Here is a 27503-nt window from a genome sequence, read left to right on the forward strand (position 1 = left end):
AATGTTAAAATTCGATTTCAATACGGTAAATAGAAGTCGAAGAGAATCGATTCTGCCTACCTGTAGTGACGTCATTATATATTATAGCAGTGAAGTGAATCGATTCTGGTTAATAGCGTGGTCGTTGTCGATTCCTCTTTGGGAAATCGATACCCACATTTTTAATATTTGATACGATTGAGTGTGATCGGGATATCAGAGAATTGATTGCACACACCTGTGATGACGTCAGTACATATATCAGGGAATCGATTCCGTTTTTTAGCATGGTTGTTATCGATTCCCGGTACTGTGGGCGCACCATTCGCAGGACAAAGGGTGAGGGGTGGATGCGATGCCAGTTTGGCAGGAAAAGGGATGGTCTCAGATGGGCTGGACCATAGTGATGGACACTTGCTATTGGGACCGGGTCAGAAATGGTGGAGGACGTGGAAAAGTACCGACTAGATATAGCCGGTCTTACTTCCACACACAGCATTGGCACTGGAATAAACTTCTTGATCGGGGTGGCCTCCTATTCCGGAGTGACCACTGGTGAGAGGACCCGAGCGGGTGTAAGGATACTCACAAGCCCCCAGCTGGGTGCTGTTCAGTTGGAGTTTGCCCGAGTGGATGAGAGTGTCCCCTCAATGAGACTTCGGGTCTCAGAAAGGAAAACTCTGATTGTTGTCTGTGTTTATGCGCCAAGCAGCGGTTCATAGTATTCGGCCTTTTTGGAGATGGTGGGTGCACTGCTAGACAGAGTGCCGTCTACCGGTTCCACAGTCTTACTGGGCGACTTCAATGCTCACGTGGGAAATTATGGCGATACCTGGAGAGGCATGATTGGGAGGAATGCCCCCCCTGATCTGAACCCGAATGGTGAGATGTTATTGGAATTCTGCTCTAGTCGAGTGTGAAGCAGCTGAGATGAGGATCAGTACCTCCAAATCTGGGTCATGGTTCACTCACGGGATACGGTGGATTTTTCTCCCCAGGGAAGGGGGGAACAGCTGCCCTCAGTGGAGAAGTTGAGTGATGGTGAGTGGGAGCGTGATATTGGCTGGCGGATTGGTGTGGCGCCCGCTGTGTTGCGGGCACTGTACCATTTTGTGGTAGTGAAGTGGTTTACAGGTCGATCTACATTCCCACTCTAACCTATGGTCATGAGTAAGTAAGTAAGAAGTAAGTAAGCGCATTTGATATTGTGCAGTCTTATGAGTCCAGTCCATCACGAATGTGCATTGATCACACATTGAAGTAGGCTCTCTGAAACAACACTGTTTTGAGTCTGTTGCAGAACTGGCTCAGACTCAGCGATGGATCCGGAACATGATCCTTGGGTAATTGGTTTCTCACCAGGGTTGCCAGGTTCACTCTCCGTGATTGGGTAAGGAGCTCGGTGATCGGGTAAGGAGCTCGGTAATCTGGGAGAGCCTCAGAGTCAAGCTGCTGCTCCTCCGGATTAACAGGAGCCAGTTGAGGTGGTTCGGGCACCTGGTTAGGATGCCCTCCGATAGACTCCCTATCGGAGTCCCGCCAGCATGTCCCCGGACACGCTGGCGGGACTGTCGAGCTAGAGTACGTGTCTAGTAGTATATAGTAATGTAGTGTATTGTGTAGCGTCTAGTATAGTAGTGTATAATAGTGTATTGTATTGCATATAAGTGTAGTGTATAGCAGTGTGTAGTGTAGAGTACAGTGTAGTGTATAGTGGCGCATGATAGTGTAGTGTATAGTAGTGCTGGAGTCCATTGCCAGGGAAAGGGAGGTCTGGACTACCCTACGCAACATGCTGCCGCCATGACCCTCACCAGGACTAGCGGATTGAGAAACGAACGAACAAATACAAATTGACCCTGCTTATGCCTCCAATGAGTCGTTAATACTCGGCAGGGGATAAGTACCATCAAAAGTCACCTGATTTAGGTGGCTAAGAACTAAGCAAAACCTCAGTGAACCATCGGGCTTCTTCACAACAACCACCAGTGGGCCTTAGTGGCTGGTAGAGGGAGAGGTAAAATCTACTCCTTGAAGAATTGTTCTAATAAATACACAATCCTTGATTTAGACTTACAAGTAATGCGGATTCTTAAACCTGATGCTGTGGATTATTTAAAAAGCAAGGCAATTGAACTCGAAGAACTATGCAAATAGAATACAACTCTCTTTGGAACCTTTTTTTTCCAAAACAGAACCCAACGTTCCCCACATTCCTTGGCATATCTTCACTATTTTGATCGTAAATTTTGATTTAAAGCTTTCGTGACTGCAGTAATTCATATTCTTAGTTTTTTCGGTAAAGTCACGTTGAACGTTGAACGTGACTTTACCGAAAAAACTAAGAATATTTTGATCTTATTCTTAGTTTTTTCGGTAAAGTCACGTTGTTTCTCTTCAACGTGACTTTACCGAAAAAACTAAGAATATGAATTACTGCAGTCACGAAAGCTTTAAATCAAAATATTTTGATCGTCTCATTTTTTACATTTTTTCAATTGTCCCTTGGTGTGTTTTGTATTTCGTGTTTGTCTTGTTCACCACTTTGAAATGCTGCTTTCATTAAAACACAAAATATGTTAATATTTGTATGCTTATAAATGTATTGATTAAAACCGATAGTTATGGCCCCAATAAAACATTGAATTGTGACTTTGAAAACATATTATGTTAAACTTATATGTTTTGTATCTATTTGCACAACCACTATATCATGTTCATGCTCCGAAACATACAAACAGGTATTAATTCATAAAATAACTGACCTCTTCAGCATTATACAATCAAGATTAGCTAAACAAAAAAATGCGACATCCAAACAATCCTTAGTTCATTGGTTGTTGCAATACCAACCATATTATTGAAATCAGATTCTTATTGCCACAAAATATAAGATGCACAGATGGCAAATATCATATGGCAGATAGCAAAGCACTATGCCAACACTCCACTTCGTAAATATGACAAGATGTACATATATATTCCTGTATTGTATTCAGATAGTATCATCTTACTCTATGTATATATAAAGTTGCATGCGATCGAAAATAACTCAAATTCCAGAACACCTCCCAATTGCTCACGCACCTTATCTACAATGACCAAATTGACAATAGATGTAATTAACTTAAAGTTGTTAATGAAGTAAAATATGAAGCTTCGTGTAAAATAATTATATCAAAAGTCAACAATTTATGTTGTCTTTGGAAGCGGTTGGCAGTTGTAGAACTTGATCTTTCCACTCGTCCACCCTTCTGAAGCATTTGTCAGCAATGATGCCACTTTTATTAGTTGCTTTTATGAATCCATCTCTGTCGTCTTGTTCATCGCCTTCCATGTCCCTTCAAAGTGACGTCTTCCTGCCGCCTGTATTGCCAACAATGCCCAGAGGATGAATCTGTTGTTCTACTTATTGATCTCAGCCTATTCGTTGATATTTAATAGAACTCTGCATTTGTCGTTTTCTTGATCCAGCTTCCACTCATTTACATTTTAAAGTTGTTTGCTTTCGTCCATTGATATTGATCGTGTTACACTTAATATGCAGTTTTTTCCATCTTCATGCTATGCAAATTGTGGTGTTAAAAATAATGTAGACTTTGCAATAACTGACAATGGATCTGGAAGAGAGGGAGATGAGTAGGCAGCGTGGACAATATTTGCTCCTATGCTTATCTGAAAATCACCTAAAACATTATAATGCTCAAGTCATACAGCCTATTGACTTCGATGCATCAAACCTAGAAATGTTATTAATTGTATGCAAAACTGTTACTATTTCTTCACATTTACCAACCTGTATGATTATATGTCCACGTATGAAAATGTTGGTATCGTCATTATCATAAGTTACTGGACGTTTGGCTTAAAAAAAGCAATAGCACTGCTATAAATACTCATTTATATATATAACAGATTATTCGTGACAATGGCCCTTTTTCATAGCACATAAACAGAGGCCATAGATATAGAGTGGATAAGAGTTGAAGATTACGAATGTGAGTTTTGTTTACTTAACTTGTAATGTCGTAGGTGTGGCCAGTGATGTATCAACCGATTCCACCTTTATCAGTCTCTTGTGATCTACATGTATGCCTTTGATATTTACGTCTAAGGCACGATGTTGATCATTGGCCACCCTCTCTTAACTTCGACTGTGCCCTAGAAAATGTGGTTAAAAAGTTCCTCTGGGCTTCGACAGATATTTCACAGTATGCTGCCAACCTTACTGTGACTTGGATACTTTGTATCATGACATAATTATTCGAATAAAAGTTCCAAAATCAATAGGGTCACAATGCACATCTCTCCAATATCTTTACCTCAACATGAACATTAAACAAATATTTTTTCACATCCCATTAGCGACACGACATTTTGGAAGCACATCATTTCAGCAACATTGATATTGGAGGGAGTCATTGGCTGTCTGTTTGTGTTACTCAGTTTAACACGGAGGTTTTCGCGACCAATATCATCCATAAATAGAGGTTTTTGGGTTAGAGCGTGTAAGTGTGTGTTACTGTTTGCAAATAAGTTGCTAAATAGTTATGTTGCTGATTGTATTGACTGGTTCCATTTGATGAGTTTCCTAACAGTCTCAAGAGCTTTCTTCTGTTTCTGTCGAGAAAAAATAGTTTTTCAGTTCTGACAGGATTGTTTAGTGGATGATTGATCATTGTATCGTCTTCTCCATCAGGTCTCTTGGATTTCAAATTCCATGACTAATCACTTTGGTACATGCCCCCCTTAGTCACTCATTGCTGTTTAAACTCCCAAGCCTTGTTAATAACATATTTTGGCTCTTTATTGTGATATTACATGACCGTAACTTAATGTAGCACTAACATTAGTCATGGCGCAAACCTTATTGAAATAATTGCTTAATATTCTACCTTTATCTGTCGGCTGTAGAGTTTGTCCAAGTCATATCTCGCTCTCGTGCTCTTTTCCCTGAAATTCTTTCTGAGTTTGATTGTGACCATCATCATGATTAAGCCACCGTCATCACTTCCAATGTCTGCCCCAGAGAAATATCCACTCTTTTTATTTGACCAAAAATGGTTTGACATTCGTGTATCGTCAGTCCAGTAGTGAAATGCACCACAACATGAGTGCTACGTTGATCTTCTTGATTATTTGTGGGGGTGAATGGTGTTGATCAGTACAATGTTGTTTAATTTTGTAAATTCTAAGAGCCTTGTAAACCCCGCTAATTTTTGTGTCTCATTTGGTGCCTTTCCAGTCATTGGAAGCATTTGTTGCGATTATAGAATTACAGTACCCTGAGGTTTGCTGAAATTGTGTTGTATTTACTCACATGTGTTATTGTTGGGTCTGAACGTATAATTGGAGAGCAAACGAGTTAATTGTGCGTAATGGTGATATCATTATTTTAATGGAAAAAATAGCATTCAGCAAGACAGAATTGCTGCTGCAAAGGGAAATAAGCAGCAAAGAAGAAGTTACTGGTAAAGATGTTTCAACATTTACTTAAATGTTACATTTGGCAGATATCCATGCTGAGAACGGAATACTTGATAATATTGGAACCTTTTCAGCTTTGGATTTGACTTCAACTGGCCATATGCTATCCCATGGAAATATAGTATTATGCTCATGATGAAGCAATTTTGGATGAACATAAAAGTCTGAAAAGAACGATCGTGAGAGGCAAAATACCTGTCTTGGGCATTCATGAGAGGGGATGGGCAGGTGATTAAAGCTCTAGAAGAGAGCACCCAGGGGAGAAGGTTCTGCATCATGAAATAGGGGTCCGACACCAACATGAAGAAGAAAGTGCAAGGCTGGTGAGTATTTGTGGGAACTAGAAGCACACATTTACTATTAAAACATGCAATATTGATTTTAGATTTCAATTACAAATGTTAAAGTAGAAACACAATTTAATATTAAGCACGCAGTTAGCTGATGTGTAATTTACCATTTTCATTGACATTTCTATTCTTAATTTTGGATTTACATTTGAAGTGCATCACAAACAAAATGCACGTTTAAACAAAACAAGGGTATAGAGGAATAAACACATTGTAAATGATTGTAGATATTTCTTTATGGATTACTTAAAAAGATGCATATATTTATTTTGCGCGAAAATATTCACGTCTAAGGCAGATGATCAGTTTACTATAACATCCACAATGTCTCAAGTTAAATGTATGTCCATATGCATGCATGTAACGACCGTTAAATGACATGCCATTTTAGAGATGTTCCTGTTTGATGATGAATTTTGTTCGTTATTATTAATAACATAAAAATGAAAATCTTTCAGACTTTGAAACAGAGCCACATATTCATAAGTTCATCTGTGACATAGGATGCTTATTTGTAGTTTTATTAACCTACAGTTTCTCTAAATCCTCAATAACATCATGTTCTTTAATACATTCCCAATCTGATGGAATTTTTCCCAGCGCTGCAAATTTTAGGTTATAGCGCTTTTCTAAGTTTGACTTGAACTTGCAGACAAACCATTTCCAATATGGCTGTGTGGTTAAGTCTGGTGTTATGCTCCAACAAGCATAATTTGGCCCGGCTGTACGATAATCCTTCCATGGTATTTTTCTGTCTGGAAACACTATGCTGCAGTTACTGGCAACTAAACTAGTGCAGATGTCGGTGACAAAGTGATCAGTTTCATGCCAATGTCCTCCACGTACTGCCCTGGGGCGGTGAATGGGAACACTGTGGTCTCCTTCATGATTGGACATCGTGTTTGTGCAGATGGCTTTACAGAACGGGCACTGCACCCAGCACCCACATAGCTGCCGAAATAGTATTTCGTGAGGTTCGTTCTGAACGTTTTGTAAATCATTTAAGCATGCTGAAGAAAATTTATCTTTTAAGCCTTGAACCACGGTTTTTAGTCCGTTTGTTAATTCTTCTTTAAGAAATTCAATATCCGTTATTTCTTTGTAGTCGCCTTTGTCCAAAGTTTGTCTTGGGAGCTTGATGACGTCATCAAGCTGTGTGCAAAATGCATCCAGCCATGAAGATGCATCATACTCGTTTTCTTGTACCATTTCAGTTGCTTTATTAATTGCACGAGTAATTGCAGCTGTGGAATCCCCAAGACTTGACTTTAACATCTCATAAATTATTTCATTATCGTTTTCCTTGCAATACTCTTTTACACGTTCCGTAATGTATTTCTCAAAGTGGTGTTTTGGATGGTGAATATATTCATCAAATGCATTAAAATCTTTCTTCTTCGCTAAATCTATGAGAATGTAGTTTTCTAATTTTGATCGATTTCCGTTGAATGCCGGAAATGTGGACTTCATCCTGCCTGCAATGTCAACACAAACTTTATCATAAACTGCCTGTTGAATGGATGTTTTCAGTTTGTTACACAAAAAATCCACAAAAATAGCTGTGGATGTTGAGCCTTGGCAGCGAATTTTGAAGCTGTTGAAGTATTCTTCTTTTTTACTGACGAAGTATACTAATGGGTCATTTTCCCTCTGGAAATTCTCATGCATTTTCTGAAATCGCCCTGTAACCGCTGCCAATATGTGGACAGATAAATTAATTTTGAACTTATCTGTGAGCATAAATCTTTTATTGGATTGTGAAAATTCTTGTATTTCTGAATTAATTACCTCTAAAATTTCATATATGTAGGATGAATTGAAATTCGTTTTATGTTTCTCTTGGGTGGTAATGCATCTATTGACATTGAATTTTATGTCAGTAATTAATTTTTTAATTGACTCCATATCCTCATCTTTGAAATGGTGACTCCGACTTCCAAGCCATTTCGTGCCCATCATAATGTGTTCGTTTTGATTAACGTAAAATTCTGTCCCTATGTGATAGTGACATATCGCTGTTTGTAGGTGTTTAATTTGATTCTCATTAACTTCGTAAAGAAGGTTTTCAATTTGTGTTTTTACATCAAGTGTTGCAGGGCTGGTCATACTGTCTTTTATCACTTTAATCCACTCCTGCCAGATTTTATCAAAATGCCTGTCCCATTGTCCGTCATTTACATTTTTGTCTCTCAATTTTGAAGCCAAATCCTTGCTCTTTCTAATAAGCTGATCTTCGTAACTTGATCTCTGTAGATCGAGATTTCGTTTTTTGTCTTTTTGAGCCATCAGGGCTGTGTAGTTTTTGTAAGCATCAGACAATAGCTCTTCTTTCACTGTTTCAAATCCTTTTTCAAATTTAACTTTCCATTGAACCAACATTTCCGCATCATCTGCGCTATTGAAATGTTCTTCCATTTTATTTTTAATATCCTGATAGTTTGACAAAATTCTTAGTTCAATCTGTGATCGTGTCATAGCATCTGTATTGTTATCAATGCTGTTATAGAGTTTGTTTTCCTGCTGAAGAACATCACTCCTGAGTTCCCAAGTCCATTTTCCATACATTTCTTCCAGTTTGGTATAAGCTGCAATCTCTAATGTGTTCTTAAAGCTGAAAACGAAGTTTTCTGCAAGCAAAGCCGTCCATAGATCCTTAATGCGTGCTTTGAATTCTGATATCTTCAAGACGTTGACTGTTTTTTCTTTTTTCGCATTTCTAAGTAACATTTCTTTAAGGTCTTTAATATTTTGGCAGTAGCTTGGATTTGGCGGAGCCATCGGAGGGTCTCCCTCCCAAAGATGAGCAAAGTAACGGATCTGAGAGTTCACGTCAAACCTGATAACCGCATCAAATGATTCAACAGCGCACTGCTCCTGGGCTGCAGCCATGCGGGTCATCTCATCAAGTTTCTCCTGAAAGCGTCTCCTTCCCTCCATGTTCTTATTGTGAGCAGTCACATCCCCTACGTTTTGATGGACAAACACACAGCTCGGTGATAACTTGACCTGCCTCATTCTCAGAAATGCCTGCACAGCAATTTGTAGAATGTCTTGCATTTCAGAAGGGTTCTCTCCAAAAATGTTGATCACGGTCATGTTTCCCAGCCCAATCACAAACGTTGCCAGCTCATTGTCATGACTATGTGTTGCATTTGACAGCTCTACAGAACGTAGTCCTTCTGTGTCGACTATCAGCACAAAGTCATATCCCAGCTGTTTACTGAACTCTGCCTCCACCTTCACTAACTGCATGTAGGCTCCTTGGGTGCATCTCCCACTACCAACAGGAAACTGGAGACCAAACATGGCATTAAGTAGCGTGGACTTTCCACTGCTCTGTATTCCCAGTATTGAGATTACAAACAGCCTCACGTTCCCAATTTCATTAATGATTCCATCCAAGATTGAGCTAATCCAAATGAGAGGGACATGTGCAGCATCACCATCCATGAGTTCAAGGGGAAATCCAGAGATCATCATTTCTGCTGCGATCTTTGACAAAGTAGCTGGGAGTTTTTCAACTGATGGCGTTGTCTGTGAAGCTTCGTAGATCTGACCAACTTCCCTAAAAACGTGATAAATTCCAAAGGAAGAGGCATCAAGTTCTTCTGATATTTTATCCAACTCTGATTGTTTTGCAGCAATGGTAGTCGTGTTAGAACCTTGTTTTTTCAATTGTATTATTGCTGTCCAGACCTGATGATAAGTGAGATTAAGTTGTGATAAGCGATCTGCAGACATATTTTCTAAGTATATGCGTAGCCAATGCATAAAGTATGTTTTTACTGTGCATGACTTCTTGGTCAAAATTATGATCAATGATCTCATAAAATCGTTAAGAGGAAATGCTTTTTCAAGCTGTTCTTTCCTAATGAGTGTTTTTTCCATTGAAATATTACTTTTGTGTTCCTCAACACTTAGGCCCCCCTTTACCTTCATGCGAGTCAATTCTTTGTCTTTCTTGCACCACGACTGCCACAATTTTCCTTGAAGAGGCAAAAATGTCTCCTTTATGGAACACAGCGGCTTGTTACTTATAAGACTCAGCAAAACTTTCGCCATATCCTTGCCCTCTAAACATTGTTTATCATCTTCATCAACAATGAAGCCATACTGTCTTGCAATATCTGAGCAAGCTTCGATATTAATATTTCTTTTTGAATTGTCTAAATAGAATTTTATTATTGACGTCAATTCATCAATTAACTCAGCCTCATTTCGATTCCCGACAGCAATTTTCGCGTTTGTTCCAGATACTCCACTGGAAACTCTCTTATTGTCAGCACAGAGGCAAACTAGCGGCTTTGGGGAACTCAAACATTCGTCTAAGATGCGTTTACCTTCTTCATTGCGATCACCATCTGACAGTAATATCACATTTATAGACGATATCTCATGTAAAAATTGCACCTGTGTTTTGTGTTCTCTTGCATCTCCGTGGAGATTAGTGAATGCTATGCAGTCATTAAATACATCATCGTCCTTGCCACCTGGAAGATACCAGGCGATCTCTGCAACTCCTTTCATTAGTTGACCATTCCTGCTGCTGCCTCGGCAGTGCCTATGAAAGAAAACTTCATGCTTTTGCTTGCCGAGCAGAGAATTCATTATCTGAGATTTTGATGTGGGTGATTCACCAAATCTTACGAAGGACACGAGTGCAGTGTTGGCATCACTGATTGCACAGTTTTTAGATTTCCATTTTGTGGTAGATGCATCACGGTATTTCCAGCTTTTTTTTATCTGTCTGAATGACCAGATAGGGAATTCTATTTCTGAACAACAAGGATTTGGAACTAATAGCGGAAGTGCGAACTGGATGAATGAAAGTTTGGTGAAAATGTACTGCCTTACAAAATTGTCTCCACAATGGAATATTGCCATTTGTAAATCCATAGGGTGAATGTGGGTTTCAGTGTTTGTACTAGGGCTATCCCTGTTATTTATTATGTCATCATCATTCTTATCATCAGAAAAGAAGTTATCACTATTAGGGCTTTTATGTGTATACGTGGACTGAGATAAGTTGTTTAATTTACCTTTGTTTAGATTGTTACACTGAAAACTAACACATCTTGCTCGATAGTCAATCATCATCAGTTTTTGCAGATAAGAAAGAGCAAGTTCTTGTTCTGTGCATCGATCAGGGTTAGTTTGAATTGGAGACCTGTTGACAACACATACATCACTTGTGTGTAATTTCTTAGGGTAGTAGTTTATCAGTGCGAGTCTTTCAAGCAGATTCAATAACTCTTCATTATTTTTTCGTGGTTGAATTGATGGTTTATTTTGTAATTCTTCTTGCCTTAAAGTTCCAACGATAATGGATTCCAGCATCATATCAAGTTTATTCCAGTCAGTTGGCCTTATTTCACTGCATTTAATCACATGGGAAACTTCAGCACACATTGTTGCTTCGATCTGGGATCTCATGAAATCGAACTGTTTTTGCTTTTCGGCAGGAGTTCGTGCATTAGACAAACCTGTCCGTAACACGTATGCCTGAGCTCTGGATTTGTCTTGTTCCATCAGTCTTGAGTACTCTCCGTAAGCGGACTCTAGTGCACGTTGAAGATGATCAATGTTGTCGTAATTCAGGGGATGCTGAAATCGTTTTTCTTTTACACAGTAGCCAACAGCAGAAGCTACTGAAATGATGAGTAGCTCTTGTTCGATGAGTTTTGTTGTTCTCAGTGATTGGCATAATGAATTAAATGAATGTGTGATTTCTTTGTTTTTTTCATGTATTTCTGAATAAGTTGGTGAAAAGTCAACTTTTAAATGTTCTTCTGCTTTTGTTAAGATGTTCACAAGATCTATAAATTCAGATAAATGATTAGGGACTCTTTCATACTCATTCAGCCACTGCATAATGGAGGCGAATTGTGGAAAGCTGTTAACTTCACAACTGTTTGGCTCCATAATAGAGCGCATAAGCTTTTTGATTTTCACCGTTTTGGCAGGTGCTGTAACAAGATTTGACAAAAATGATTGAAAGGCTGGGTGAGACAAACAGGTGTTTATCCAAATTAAATTGCTTTTCGTTTCATCATATAACGTCTGTTTCAAATCAAGTATCTTTTCTAAATTATATTCCATGTCGGATTCTTGCCACTGTTTAATATCTTGCATCACTGACCTGGCTTTAGCATTAGCAGAGACCAATTTATCCTCAAGACCAAAATTTGGATTTTGGTTTGTCAAAAGTGTGTATGCCTCCTTGAGCCTGCTAGCTATCAAGGTATTTTTAAAGTAATCCTTGTGGTTAAACGTGACAATGTCCCACACTGGAACCAATGATGTGCCTAGATCAATGACAGTCCACGTCTTGGTGTTCGAGACAATGTCAGTTTTCCATTGTTGAAAAGAACAAATGCCAGGTGATCCACCTATTGTACCTACGGAAATTGTCACCTTACTAAGAGGTGTAGCATTGTATTTTTCGGAAAATTCCGTTGTAAATTCGGATGCCATCATGCTATCACCACCACCACCACAGCCACTGCTGTTGTAGGCAGAAGTGGAATACCTTTCCACTGCCTCCGATAGCATATTTCTTTCTTCCTTTTCCTCATCTGAGCTGATGCCCTCTGCTGATGCTTTCCACTTAAATATCCCACCAAAGTGGACAGGGCCTGTATGGGCATGAGAGCCAAAGTTCTCAAAAAAACTTCCAAACCTGCTGCTTAGCACGCGCGTTTTAAAAGACTCATTGACGTTTTTTAAAGTGTTTTCAATGCTTTGTAATTCCTCCAATGCCTCATCAGACAGCTTGAGTTGATCAAAGTTCAGACTTCCTGAGGCAAGTGGTAAGTACAGGTATTTGACGCTATGAATGCAGGTATCCGTGGGATTTTTTTGTTGCTTTTTTTCAGTGTGTAATGCCTTGCTATGCCGCGAGGTGATTTCTTCATTCAAGGCCTGTAAGAAACCTTCTTCTGTCGTTATGGTATTGAATCCCAATTTTTCCACTGCTGTCTCAAATATGTTTTCCTCTTCAGAGGATGAAAACTCTTGTTGCTTTATCATCGGTTGATGTACTGGCCCAGCAAGATCAAACGACATTGGGATGTTTAGGAGTTTGCCTCTTTTCTTTAACATATCGTTTATTTGACCAGTTCGATACACCCCCTCCAAAACAAGTCCTTTAGATGCATATTGTAAAAGACTTATATGTGATATTGTTCCACGTAAAGTTGAAATGTCTGATAAATCTAACTGCTTTAGATAAGTGTTTGCCATATCAGTGGAATGGTTGCCATCACGCAATGGGTTTTCTTTTGCTCCTTTCAATTCCATTCGCTGCTCTGTCTCAGTCTCTATGTTAGAATTATCACTGCGAGTTAATATTTTCTGATGGATTTGTTCTGGATGCTGCTTTGTTGGTGTATCTTGCTCCTGTTTATTTCCAATTGGCTCACATTGTTGTGATTGTTTTAAAATAACTTCATTGCCAGACATTTTCATTAACTTACACAATGCCTTTTTCTCCCATGAATGCCGGCAATGTGGTTCTATGATTTCAAATTCCTCAGGGCCACAATATTGCAATGCTTGTACATTGGTGATACACAAAATATCTCGTAGTTTTGTAATCCAAAAAGTTGTATTAAGACCTAAGTCTGTAAGTACTTTGGCAAGCTCATCTTGAGCTTTAATGTCGTGGTCCTCCTCTTCAGACATAGCCTTGAATACACACATAGACCGTCCTTAATTAGTAATACAACATTTAACAATAATACAAATCAAGTTATAATTCAGTTGAATATTGAATTTTGTTTTAATAATGAGCATAACAAATATTCAGACGAATAACCGAAGTTCATCACCTATTTTAATGTCAAACATCTGTGATAAATATTAAATTAAGTATTTCCAAATACCTACCACGCTTATCTACTTTTTAAATAATAAAAATGAAATAAATATACAATTTTGATATTTAAACAATTGATTGAGTCATTGCAGGTTGAAATTTGGAATATAACAGCACGAAATTCATTCCTTCAACGGGCCCAATATTCTCAAGAGACTAATGGGAAGTGTTTTAACTTACCGTGCTTTAACAAGCAGCACTTCAGCCATGGCACCATAGCTAATGGATCAATCCTGCCCATCTCCTGTGCTCAAGCTCCACACATGGTTCTCATGCCACATGAGAACGTTTTTGTCTGCATGTCATTTCCCAATGCAAATGTTGATAAAAGTCGGTCTTTAGCCAATACTACACCGGCCCCCCTAGAGGCAGTAGTAAGGGATGTACTGGGGTGGGGCCAACGTCATGTATTGAAAAAAGTGGTGCGGCACTTGGAGTTTACAGATGGGGGATATTATGAGGTATGGTCTTAGAGATCGTGTGTCTACTGTGCAATTGCAGGATCTGGCAGAGGTTAAAAGTGGTGGTACTAAGGTGTGGTGATAGAAAGAGCTGAGCTAAGACCACACACGCATACCCTGTGTGCTCCTGCGCGAGAGAAGGGTGACTCTAGGCATTGCTCAAAGCTCCAATTACACTGGAGTCAGTCGATCACATAGGGATAATGTGTTGGGCATCATATTACATTATCCCAATGTTATATTGTACATTACATTATCCCTATGCGATAATGTAATGCAAAGTACATTAGCCATTGCAGTGACTGCTGAGGTGGTAATGGCCATTGCTTTTTCGTGGCTTGTATACATTGATTACCATCACATTACCAACCATGACTGTTATTATTCATGTGCCGTCACTTGTGCTGGATTTGAGAGCTCGGCCCTTTAGGCCTTGCCTAATGCAGGTGGTGAGGCGATGTTTAGGTTGGTAGATGGCAGCACCATTTATTCTGTAACTTGCTATCCACGTGCTGACACAGAATTATATACTCTTCGTTGAATAAAAAAAATGTGTACGTCTGCTTTTAGGCTCATCATAACTACTGTATCATATGAAAATTTACATCTTTTGACTGCAGTCTCCCTAATTCTGTATTAAGTGTTTTTTTTCGAATGCGTAATCCACTTCGAAGCTGTGAATAGCAATCTGTATATGCATAAAATACTTGACAACGAAAATAAATATCTATTCCTGACTATTAAATACGATTTAAATTATTTGTTTACTACAATTGCATAATTAAACATGCCATTTACATGACAGAGACATTCTAATCGTGATGCCAACGGCAACCTAAATGTTCACAATGCAAGTGCCAGAGTTGACAGTCTCATGGACTCACCTCTCGCTTGCTCGGAGCACAAAGGAGGCTGGAACTCTCTTCCTGACCTTCTTTATCGACAGACAAGTGTCAGGGTGAGGTGGAGTTGCATTGTGTCCAGCTTGAAAAGAAAAGCAAATCAAACACGTGATTAATTATTTTCACCGTACACTACACAGCAACCACAATTTCAGATAGCTGTGAACTATGCATGGGTTTACTGACTCGCATAGACTTTCATTTAAGGGTTATTACAACAACATACACATTTATACAGCATCTAAATATCAGTTAATCTGAACAAAACCATTAAAACCAGACGAATCCCAAAATCATGCTGGGAGGTGTTGGTCATTGCAATACTCAAACCCGCCAAGCCAACCGATGACCTGGGAAGCTATTGGCCAATATTACTCATGTGAACGACCTACAAACTCCTGGAACGCATCATCCTCTGGAGGATCAACCCCCTCGTTGAGTCAGTAATCCCTGAAGAACAAGCGGGATGTGTGGACTTGTCATTGGCCGAAAAAACAGCCTAGATTAAGGACTTGATGTGGAAGCTCACAAGGGCCATTCCTTGCCTCAAAACAATCCTCGTGATATGGATGATGCTGATCAATGTCTCACTGCGTGTCTATATGAGCAACAAAGCTAGCTCATCTTGGTCCCTTATTGTATATACAGACGACCCTTCTCCATCGCGACTTTCTACATCGCGGTTTTGATATATCGCGGGGTCGGCATGAGAAATAAAATGGGAATTTTTTTTTGAAGTTTTTGGGAGTTTTTCGAAAGTCGCAGACGACACATGAAGGCCAGCAGATGACACACACAAAGTTTAGTACCGCACAAATGCATCAAATATGTGTAGTGACATCGGGAATGTCACTGTATGGTGCCGGCCTGGGTGGGCCGTGGCATGCGATGTTCTTACGTTGCGGACAGCACCGGGTGGGTTGCTGTGTGATGCCGGCTTTAGCATCGCGTGGAGTGCGATGCACCGTCATCGCATACACCCCGTAGATGGGTGTAGTACCAGCCCTAGTGGGGCGTTGAGCGCTGGGATAGCGCGGGCACCACACATAGCGTATAGTGCGGGCTCCCACAAAGGGGAGCGGGAGAGTGTCAGCCCAGTGACAGGGTTGCCCCGGGCCATGGCACTCTGGTTGACCCCGTAAACACGTGATCTGGAGTGTCCACAGAGAAGGCCCCAGGTGTGGGGGGGTTGATCACGTGTCCAGGGAGAGCTCTCGAGGGGGATTGAGAGGGAGCTAGAATGCTCGAGAAAGTGGGCGGGGCCGAGGGTGGAGCCGACCCCGACCCGGAAAGATATTAGGTGGGTCCCTGAGAGGGACCGGAGTCGCTTCGTTCTACAAGCTGGAAGCTCTACATCCTACGAGGCATAAACACATGGCCGGGGATCCGAGTGAGGGTCCGACCCTTCGTAGCTATAACTCCAACATATAGAGTAGTTATCTGGGTGGTCACCACCCCAGGCTGTATTTGGTAAAGGGGTAGTTACCCCTTTGTATAAACGTGTTATGATAATTGTGTTGCCTCTGAAGAATAACGTCTGTGACTCAGTTGGACTCACTTCAAATGTATAATATGAATGTATTTTATTATTTTAATACCATAAATATACACAATTTTTTATGTTACATTTTGTAAAAAGTTACTTTGCGCGTTGGTTTGGAGGATACCAATCGTATTTATCGCAGCCTCTCACGTGATATCTCACAGCACCCCACCCCCGAACCCCCCAGGCTGGAGGTGCTCGCTTCGCTCACCAAGGGGACCAAATATTTTACTCGGTTTTTCCAGATCGGGGGGGCCTGCACCCCGAACCCCCGTGATGTGAAAGGGTCGACTTAGGGCTGAACGATTAATCGATTTCAAATCGAAATCGCTATTTGAAACAATGCGATTAGCAAATCACAAAGGCTACGATTTTTGCGATTTGAAAAGTCCAGTTGCTTTCTCATTGGAATTGTTTTATTTTTTTATTATTCTAACATTATTTATGTAACTTAATAGTTCAATGTTTGATTGTTCTATTTCAATTAAAACACTTTAATAAATACATGATGGAAGCAATTGATATATTTTAAGGTCTCATCCTTGCATTAAAAGATATAGAGCAGTTCATATTTGATGGTATCATGTGGTAATGCTCCATCGCATGTTTTTAATCTATTACACAGTGAATATTGAACTGAAGCTTGACTTAAAAAATGTAATCGCAAATCACATCACAATCGCAATATTTGTCAGAAAAATCGCAATTAGATAGTGTCCCCAAATCGTTCAAACTTAGGTCGACTGTATGCCTGTTCCAATTTTTTTAAATGCCTTGTCTATTTTGAATGTCGCAGTTCCTGACAGACAAATATGCGTTCCCTGCATGCCGGAAGTCAGGAAAACAATATGATGAAGCCAAAACAGCACTAGAATGAGAAGCGGGTAAGCAGAATACAAGAGACATCGATCAAATGGGTGTGATGAGAATAACCAGAGCTGAGGAGGGCCTGGAAGCCGTAGTATATTTTGCTTCCCAGGAATTAACCTCGTGGAGCGAAGGAGGACGATGTTCATGACAGACCATAGAGAAATAACTCTTGCATGGGCAAGGAGTGACCCAGGGAAATTTCTGAGAGAATATACACAAGGGAGGACCCATGGCAAAACACCATAAACTCGCTGCCCATCCAAGGGCAAATCCAGGGCAAAGAGACGAGAATGTCCCTTGCCGTTTCACTCTCTGAATTAACAAACCCTGGTGCCTGGAAAGTTGAAACGTTCCAATGCCAACCATGCATATGCATATTCTTAAACATCATGGTATTATATATTCTTGATTCTTTCGGTAAAGTCACGTAGAAGGGAAACAATAAAATAATAATATAAAACAATACAATTCTCACGACGTTTCGACTGCAGCACAAGCAATCATCATCAGGTGTGAAAACCACAGTAAGAAAATTTGAAAAAAGTGGCCGTTTTTTCTTAACGTTAGCACCACAAAGAGCGATTTGGCAGTTATTCAGATGGACGAGTCCATCTATGTTCAGAAAAGAGGAGGGAGGAGACAAAAATAATGGATGCGGTCTGAAAGCCACTGTAATCGTGAACAATCAATTAAGACCCGAAATTGTTTATCAAAACCTTCCAATGATTGCTAAGCCAGAATCCATCTCGGTTGAAAGTGTCTCTGTGTTTGTATATGTGGATAGCCTCATGAACGAATCTCTCATGGTAGCCCGATGGCTTGCAGAGAACTTCTGTCTTGGAGAAGTCAATGTCATGTGAGCCTACTGAATTATAACAGTGATCTGCCACAGCCGAGGTGTTGGTCCTACTGTGTTTTAGGTCTGCTTTATGTTCACGGATGCGGTCCGAGACATGTCGTTTGGTTTCTCCAATGTAACTACTATCACAGAAGCAACTTAGTTTGTAGACGCCAGGGTACTGTGTGTCCGGATTCACATCTTTTACAGACGGAACCAGATCACGTATTTTACGTAATGTGTCGAATCGGACCTGGATCTTGTGCTTATTCAAGATTTTGAAGATCTTTTTTGTGATCCCCGCAATGTAGGGCAAAGTGATGGTTTTGAATGGCTCCTCAACAGGGTCATTCTTCATGGTTGGAGTGATAGCTTTGCGGATTGTGTAGTCGGAGTAACCATTAGCCTTAAGAGCTTGGTGTACGTGCTTGAGTTCACTGGCTATGTGTTCCTGGTCGGATATGCACTGGGCTCTAGGGTGCAGAGTCTTGATGAGGGAATTCTTCTGGGATGGATGGTGGTGGGAATCCGGTTTCAGGTAAGCATCCATATGGGTAGCTTTCCTGTAGACAGAGTGGCTCATTGAACCATCAGGTCTCTTTTTACTGTGGTTTTCACGCCTGATGATGATTGCTTGTGTTGCAGTCGAAACGTTGTGAGAATTTTATTGTTTTATATTATTATTTTATTGTTTTCCTTCTCCGTGACTTTACCGAAAGGACCAAGAATATGAATCCCTGCAGTCACGATAGCTTTAAATCAAAATCATGGTATTAAACATTAACTTTGGTGATATGATATGTTGTTAAGTGACAATACAGCACATAGTCAGGGGGTTGTGAATACGACTAGTTACATGTTCTATTAACATCCACTTATCGATACATGAGTGCCATGAGATCTGGGTTAAGCATATAAAGTTGATAATGATGTATGGAAGTTTTATATTGAAGTATTGAACCAAAGGATAATTCAGAAAATATACGTAATCTCCACGACAAAAATAACATGTCATCCAGGGGTATAACCAGAGCCTGCCAACCGCCTTTGTCTTCCCAGTGACTGTCATTGCTTGCTGCAGCAGGAAATTAATTTTAAGGATGAGTCGACCTAACGAGGAAAGCCGTTTCACAATAAACATGGCTACAGACACATAACACGTAGGGGAAATTGAGTGGGTCTGTGCTCACACATACCGTGGGATGACCTCCGAAGAAAGGAGTTTGATAAGGGTTATGACATCAAGCGCCAGGATGTCTGCGGAGAACCAGGGATGATCTCAGGCTGACCCGATGGATGCACCACGTGTGCAAAGGTGGGAGGAGAATGTCGGGCCGTAATGTATATTAGGTCATTAATCGCATGAGCTAGAAATCCTATATAAACAGCACACAATCATATTAGTCGGTTCTGCACTGGCAGACTCCGGGGCTTGCCCTCGTGACTGGCAACAGAGTTTTGTTCCTGTTGAGGCACACGAAGTGTCGCTAGAAGGCTTATGTTACGTTTTTTTCGTCTGTTTTTGGGCCGCTTGCAGAGCCAAGGACTGCGCCTGTAGTGTTGCAATTAGTTGTGTGATAGAAATGTTTTATTGGTAGGAACGAAGTTGTAAACTGAGTGTACCAGCCTGCAATAGATTAATGTGTCCGTCCGTCCCCTTTCAATACTTTAACGAAGTGAAATCTCGTGCTGTTGGGGTGTAAAAATAAAATTGCGCAAAATTCCAATGTTCCTACCAGCCCACCCTGCAGGGACCTGTTAATAAGAGCACTCTAGTGGTGAGGTCGTCTTATACAGCCCTTTTCATGCCACTGTTGTGCGATGGAATTTTCTGTATGATACTGTACTGCACATTCATTGGAAATGGCCTGAAGTGCAACACATACAGGTTTCCCTCGCTTTGTGGTTGTAGATGTGGTCCAAGAAAAAGGGCACACAAACCTAAACCACACAGAACAGCTTACCTGCCAAACAGTTTACACACACAATGGTGTCCCACGTCGGATCACGAAGCTGTATATGAGTGAATTTAAATAGCATATGGAGAATTTTGGGTAGAAATGCATTCGTCCAATATACATATTACACAAACTGAACCCGCATAAAGTGAGAGAACCCTGTACTGACTCGCGGCAACCTTAGTCTACACAGCGTCACTTGTATGTACAATTCTTTGTACACATACACACCTCTCCATGCTCCCTTGCATACTTTGGTGGTTAGATTGTGTCCTGTGTTTAAACTTAAGCATTATTTGTTCACCACAAGTGTACGTGGTTAATGCAGACATGATTCCTTGCAAAGGATGCAGTTAGGTGTTTTAACATCTTAACACCTTTTTTTTGCCAGAAAGGGTAAAATATCTTCTTTTTCCCTGAGTTTTTGTTCTATATTTTTCGTTAATGACCATATCTCCGAGCAATGTCATTGAAGGTAGCATGCACTGTTATTGGCATATCAGTAGATAATGCGTTTGATAAATGAAGACTATTAAGGGAGTTGCTAATGTTGTGTTTGGGCTATGGATAGTATTATAAACCAACATCAAGGTTAGCATAAGTGCAAGTGTTCAGGCAAGATTCATGTCTGACATATTTTCAAAACGTTATTTTTTTTGCCTAGATTGTAATAACCTATATTTCACTATTGTGGTGTTTGCATGCAGTCCAAAATTACAGGGCCATTTGTTCAAGATATTTAACATCACTAACCCATAGACATTAACATGCATTTTAATATGGTATTCTTTTTTAAACATAGCCTGTTAAAATATCTGATGTACAATAGCGATCCTGTATTAACCACACATAGTCTATACAATGTACGTTCTCACATCTATGCCGTATCTAATTTACCTGTAACTGATTTCAATAGTTTTAGCCTATTACAGGCCAATGTGCAGCTGACTTGCATCTCTTATAATACTCACGATGTTCAGGTGATGGAGAGTCGTAGGGCGCAAGTAATTCGCTCCGTCTCTTCTGCTCTGCATTCACCCCGGCTTTATATTCAGATTCACAAAAAGGTGGAGCTTCCCAGACTCCACCCAGTGCTTGATAATAACGAATGCGTGTTTGCCTGTGTGTGAGAGACAACGCGTGTGTGGACGTGAAAGAAAGATTGTGAGCGTATGCCCTTTGAGTTGTTAAATACTGCATGTTACCTAGGCAGTGAGGATAGCGTATGAAGAAATAGTCTATCGAGGAGTCGGACAATGAGATATAGTTTCCAAATTATACTAAGGCTCTCAAAGCACTAAAATTTAAATCATACACTAACTTGTTATGCATATATGTGGAGCATCATGGGCGAAAGGACAAATAAGCATAACTTCATTCTATATCCACATATAAATAGAAAAATAGTTTAGTCCATCGACCGTTTATTTTTCCAGGGGAGCATCAATCACCAAGCAGCATTTGCAAGCAGTCAAACTACAGACTCGTCTCGATGTGCTAATCATATCCAGTATTTCTGATTTTTTTTCATCTCAAATCTATATTTTTGTGAGCTTTTCTTACTTGAAAAGCATCCCACTGTTTCAGAAGAAAGCAAGACAGCCAACACCACATTTAGAGTCTCAAAGTGCACCTTGCCTGGCACAGGCGCCGTGGTGACGTCGCCGTCACTTTGTGGCGAATGGCGGATATTGGTATTGGTGTGTGCGGAGCGGTAGTGTAGCGGTGAGCGCACTGCGCTACAAAGGTGGCGACCCGAGTTCGATTTTTGCTCACGGCTATCATCAGTGCCTGGGTGTGGTGTGTAAACATCGCCACTGGGGAGACAAAGGGGGCCGGGTGTGGTGTTGGCCACCCACTCCCTCGTGTGCCGTGCCGGCCTTCATAGGCGCTGCTCACTAACATCACTTGCCCCTATAGCCTGTTAAGGCTACACGGGGGATCATTGTCGTCGCGGTGTGTGTCTCTGTGTGTGTCCCTGTCAGTGTGTGGGTATCTCTGTCTTTGTGTGCGTGGGTATCTCTGTCTGTGTGTCTCTGTGTGTGTGTGTGGGTATCTCTGTGTGTGTCTGTGTGGGTGTCTACAATTGTGGTAACTCATTGCCCCCCTTTTGACTAGTATCAGGACTCAAGGTATTATGGAAATAAAAGTGTTTTATGTTACTTTATTTCATGATTTATTTGATTTAATATACAGTATTTTTATTGTGTTACATGTAAAAGTACCATATTCGTAATTGTGAGTTGGACAGTGCTTCCCGTTCTGTTGAACCTCAGCATATTTCTTAACACTGACCATATGGTCATTTAAATACAGTGGATTATTGTGTCCCGACACACGAACCGTGCGAGTTATGGACTGGTCTCAGGAATGCATGTGGTTCGTAACCCGAGGACTGCCCGTATTCCTTCATGACTGATTAAAAACATACAATTATTTCCTAAACAGCAGCATATCTGCTTCCACCCCTGATTATCATGGTTGGCTTCATACGGTGCAAAATATTTTCAACATAAATAAAATCAGTCTGTACCACAGTCTGTCAATCAGTATCAAATATTCCTGAACGCTTGGTTTATAATATTGAAAAAATATCAGTCCTACTTTTATAAAATGTTATTTTTTAAACTTTATACAAATGGATGCCACCATGCATGCATACCAGTTTTCCATTTGTTATTTGCTGAAGTGGTAGCGAATGTATGGATGGATGTGCGTGTGCTGTCTCAGAACTAGTGGTTTGTCCCGAATCATGTTAAAATGTTCTTGACATTTGCCATGCCATTATTTTTTTTAAAGCTGTTTTGTTAAGATTGCGTAAAAAAGATTCCACCCCTCCTGTCTTGCCTTTACAATACATTCCTCCTTGCAATCACGTGTCAACATGTTTTACCCTGGCCGCTGTTAAACAATCCAGTTTTTTTTTCCATTTTTGCTTGCATTGTGACTTTCATAGAATCTTAAATATGCCAGTGCCTTCCATCAAATGTCTCTCAGATTGTAGTCTTTTTCCTTACAGGTGCATTTTATTATACACTCTTGTACGTAAGTAGGCAGATGTTGCTCATTTTAAAGTGTTTTGTTCGCATATGTGATCACCTGCATTTGTACATTTGATTTAATTTTCATTGTTACATTTTCTCGTAAAACCCTTTTGAGATGTGTGTAAGCATCGAACTACTTACTTTGAAAGTAAAAACGCGTTAATCTTCACACGTATATACATTGGGATTTATAATGTTTGACTCTAGACAACCACTCATTGCAGTTTCCCTGATGTGCGTATTCGGCTGTATGACAGCATATCGTGAATGACTGAACACTTTACTCACACCGAATTCCTTTAACTCATCATCGTTTAAACTTTTCTGAAAACTTGAGCAACCTTTTGTACCCTTTAATTTTGTCAAAGTACGTGTAAAATATATATATGCAAATTATGCATTTTGTTAACGGAATTGTGCATTTTGAGCTAGGAATAATTTCAAGTGGTGGAGGGAGGGAAGGGAGTCGATCCTAAGTTGAGAAGCAAAGGCATCCCAGGAACATGGGGCAGCAGGGTAAAAGAGGTCACAAACTCTACTTTGAATCGTTTGTATTACAGTAAGAATATGGATGCACATCTGATGCTGTGACTGAGTTAAGAGGTCCTGTAGATATTGGGTGGATTTGTTTAAAAGCGCTTTTAGAATGAAGACTGCCCTGTGGCAGTGTTTTAGGATGTCAAGGGTGGTCAAATTCCAAGTGATATAGAGTTTGCTATGATGAGTTCTTTTGTAGGAATGAAGGACAGAGTGGAGGGCAAACCGTTTAAAACCATTGCTAACTGCCTTCACTCGTCCCTAGCGCACGCGTCACTCCGCCAAGAGAAAGTCAACAGTGGCCTTCACGATGCAGGTGGGGGAGGGACGCGCGCCACAGAGGGCGCAAGTCCACCACCGCAGTTCACCTCACCAGCATTTGTGTCGCCAGGGCACCGACATTTGATTTTTGAGAATTAACTTTAAAGCATTATTCAACAGTTGTAGATAATCAAAGGGCTGTTGTAGCCCTAGTTGTAAATCGTTAAACTTGTTTCGCACCATATGTAGCCAACCACACTCATCAGAGGTTCGGGGGAAGGACAACAAACTGAACACAAAGCAGTTCTTAAGAAATTTGCTTCCCATCTTGATTTAAAATTGCATAGTTCCAGTTGCTTCCTCATGTCAGAAGGAAGATCGTTCCAGATGGACAAAGACGTGCATCTGAACGCATACGATTGCGGTGACCGTCTTTGTTCAATGGTCAGTCAAAATCCACTGCAAGGATGAGCAGAGTTCACGTGATGGTTCATGATCTTTGACGAGATCAGAAAGGTTTCATTGCACATTTGTGGAAATAATTTTGTGTGTAATGGCATCAAACTTATAATGCATTCGTTTGGCAACCGAAAGCCAATGGAGCTGGGTGAGCACTGGATGGACGTGGTGTGATCTTGCAGTACCCGTCATGACACGTGCCAACAAATTTTGTACAGGCTGCAGCTTTATAATGTTTTTGCCATTGTCTCGTAGAGTTGCAATTATCAAACCTTATCGCTACGATACTACACGCCACCGTGTTGGCTATGTCATAACTCAATGGTAGTCGAATGAGTTGTAGAGCCATGGAATGAAACTTGCAGGACTTGACTATTTCGTACGTGGAGATCATACAACATATTCTGTATCGAGAATGGTGCCGAGGCTCTTTAGATTAGTAGACAACTGAATCCTGACGTCTGCAACCACCACACCTGGTCCGCCCAAAATCTTTTTTAACCTGAGCCTGAATGCAGCAGCGGGAAATAAGCATATTGATGTCACTTGATGACATCGGCGATCGGAGAGACTTCTGTTAAAAATAGGAAGGACCTGAGGACAGACCCCAATGGTGCACCAACCGGATTGGTACTGACCTTTTTCAAGTTAAATGTAAAAATTAACGAATTCACTTCTCCAAAAAGACCACACTCAGCCAAGACTGTAGCTAAGTGTAGAAATGCTCACGTCTTACATTGCACTACTAGACAGTGTGCAAAATCTTCCCATTATATTTAAACCTGAACAAACTTTTCCCATATCTTAATTCTGCAGGGCCCTATATCTCCACCTGAGTAAAATCTCCCACATCCAATATTCCTTGCCAGATCTGTCACTCAAGACCTTCCCCCATGTTGTCATCACATTTGGACTGATCTACACAACTCTATCCTCTAGAGTTTGCACTAATCCATCATCTCAGGGCTCCCAATAATATTGAAACATAATGACAATTTATAGAGTGCCTTTACATGGGCTATCTGAACAAACAACAAACAAATGAATCACGAGTCGTTCGGCAATTGAAGTGAGAAATATATGTAGTGTCATTTATAACTTTAGAAAGGTGAGTTTTTGAGTGGGATATTGAATGATGACAGCTTGAAAATGCAGTGGCAGACTGTTTCTAGCCGACAAGAGCAAAGGTGTGGTCCCTAAACACGATGGACTGCATTCCTAGCGAATGCCTTCAAGGCACTTGTCCATTTCAGAATCTATAAAAGTCACAATGACGTACGGGCGAATGGATGACACCAGATTACGAGACAGCACGCACACACACAATCACATGCATTTCTTTCAGAGGCGAGGCCAGGAGTTTTAAAGATGATTTATGAAGATTGTGAGGGTATGCCCTTTGAGTTGTTGAACATTGCATGTTGCCTCAGCAGTGAGGATAGCGTATGAAGGAGTCTCTCGAGGAGTCGGACAATGAGATATAATTTCCAAATTATACTAAGGCTATCAAAGCACTTAAACTTAAATCATACACTAACTTGTTTTGCATATATGTGGAGCATCATGGGCGAAAGGACAAATAAGCAAGAACTCCATTCTTTATCCAAATATAATTAGAAAAATAGTATAGTCCATCGACCGTTTATTTTTCCAGGCGAACATCAATCACCAAGCAGCATTTGTAAGCAGTCAAACTACAGACTGGTCTCGATGTGCTAATCATATCCAGCATTTCTGATTTTATTTTTGTCTCAAATCTGTATTTTCGTGAGATTTTCTTGCTTGGAAAGCATCCCACTGTTTGAGAAGAAAGCAAGACAGCCAACCACACATTTAGAGCCTCAAAGTGCACCTAGCCTGGCACAGGCGCCGTGGTGACGTCATGGCGGCTCATACTCAAATGAGTACCTGGTGTGGTGTGTAAACATCGCCACTGGGGAGACAAAGGCAGTCGGACGTGGCGCTGGCTACTCACCTCTTCGTGTGCCGTGCCGGCCTTCATCGGCTCTACTCACTAACAGCACTTGCCCCTATAGTCTGTTAAGGCTACACGGGGGATCATTGTCGTCGTGGTGTGTGTGTCTCTGTCTGTGTGTGGGTGTCTGCAATTGTGGTAACTCATTGCCCCTCTTCTGACGAGCATCAGGACTCAAGGTTCATGAAAATAAAGTGTTTTTTTTTCCAATAATGTCACTTTATTTAATGTTTTATTTTATTTAATATGCAGTAGTTTTATAGCATTACATGGAAAAGTACAATTTTATTTATTATGAGTTTGACAGTGCTTCCCTTTCTGTTGAACCTTAGCACATTGCTTAACACTGACCATATTTAAATACAGTGGATTATTGTGTTCCGATTCACGAACCGTTCAAGTTATGGATGGGTCTCAAGAATGAATGATGTTCGTAACCCGAGGACTGCCCGTATTCCTCCATGACTGATTAAAAACATACAATTATCTCCTAAACAGGAGCGTCCCTGTTTCCACCCCTGATTATCATGGTTGGCTACATACGGTGCAAAAAAATGTCAACATTAATAAAATAAGTCTGTACCACAGCCTGTCAATCAGAATCTGCATATGTGCGGCAATTGGGGGTATTTATGTTCAAATATTTCTGAACGCTTGGTTTATAATATTGAAAAAATATCAGTCCTACTTTTATACAATGTTGTTTTTGTTAAGTCTATACAAATGGGTGCCACCATGCATGCATACCAGTTTTCTATTTTGTTATCATTTGCTAAAGTAGTAACGAATGGATGGATGTGCGTGTGCTGTCTCAGATCTCGTGGTTTGTCCCGAATCACGTTAAATTGTTGTTGACATTTGCCATGCTTATAATCTACAATGCCATTATTATTTTTTTAAAGCTGTTTTGTTAAGATTGCGTAAATAGATTCCACACTCCAGTATTGCCTTTACAATACATTC

General features: G+C 40.4%; 1 protein-coding gene across 1 annotated transcript; it reads right to left on the bottom strand.

Moving 5' to 3' along the window:
- Positions 1-2564: 2564 nt before the first annotated feature.
- LOC142905249 (interferon-induced very large GTPase 1-like) lies at positions 2565-21348 on the bottom strand. The gene is made up of 3 exons (XM_032979463.2): positions 21236-21348; positions 15038-15137; positions 2565-13502 (listed from the first exon to the last, which is right to left on the bottom strand). The coding sequence occupies exon 3, from the start codon at positions 13497-13499 to the stop codon at positions 6345-6347; it is 7155 nt and encodes a 2384-aa protein (XP_032835354.1). The 5' UTR covers positions 13500-13502; positions 15038-15137; positions 21236-21348; the 3' UTR covers positions 2565-6344.
- Between the last annotated feature and the right edge of the window lie 6155 nt (positions 21349-27503).

The sequence above is a fragment of the Petromyzon marinus genome, chromosome 73, assembly GCF_048934315.1.
Source record: "Petromyzon marinus isolate PM22_M1 ecotype Great Lakes invasive population chromosome 73, UKy_Petmar_22M1.pri1.0, whole genome shotgun sequence".
In the NCBI taxonomy this organism is placed as follows: Eukaryota; Metazoa; Chordata; class Hyperoartia; order Petromyzontiformes; family Petromyzontidae; genus Petromyzon; species Petromyzon marinus.

Excerpts from the sequence above, each read along its gene's own strand:
- LOC142905249 (XM_032979463.2), bottom strand. The coding sequence starts at position 13,499 with ATGTCTGAAGAGGAGGACCACGACATTAAAGCTCAAGATGAGCTTGCC.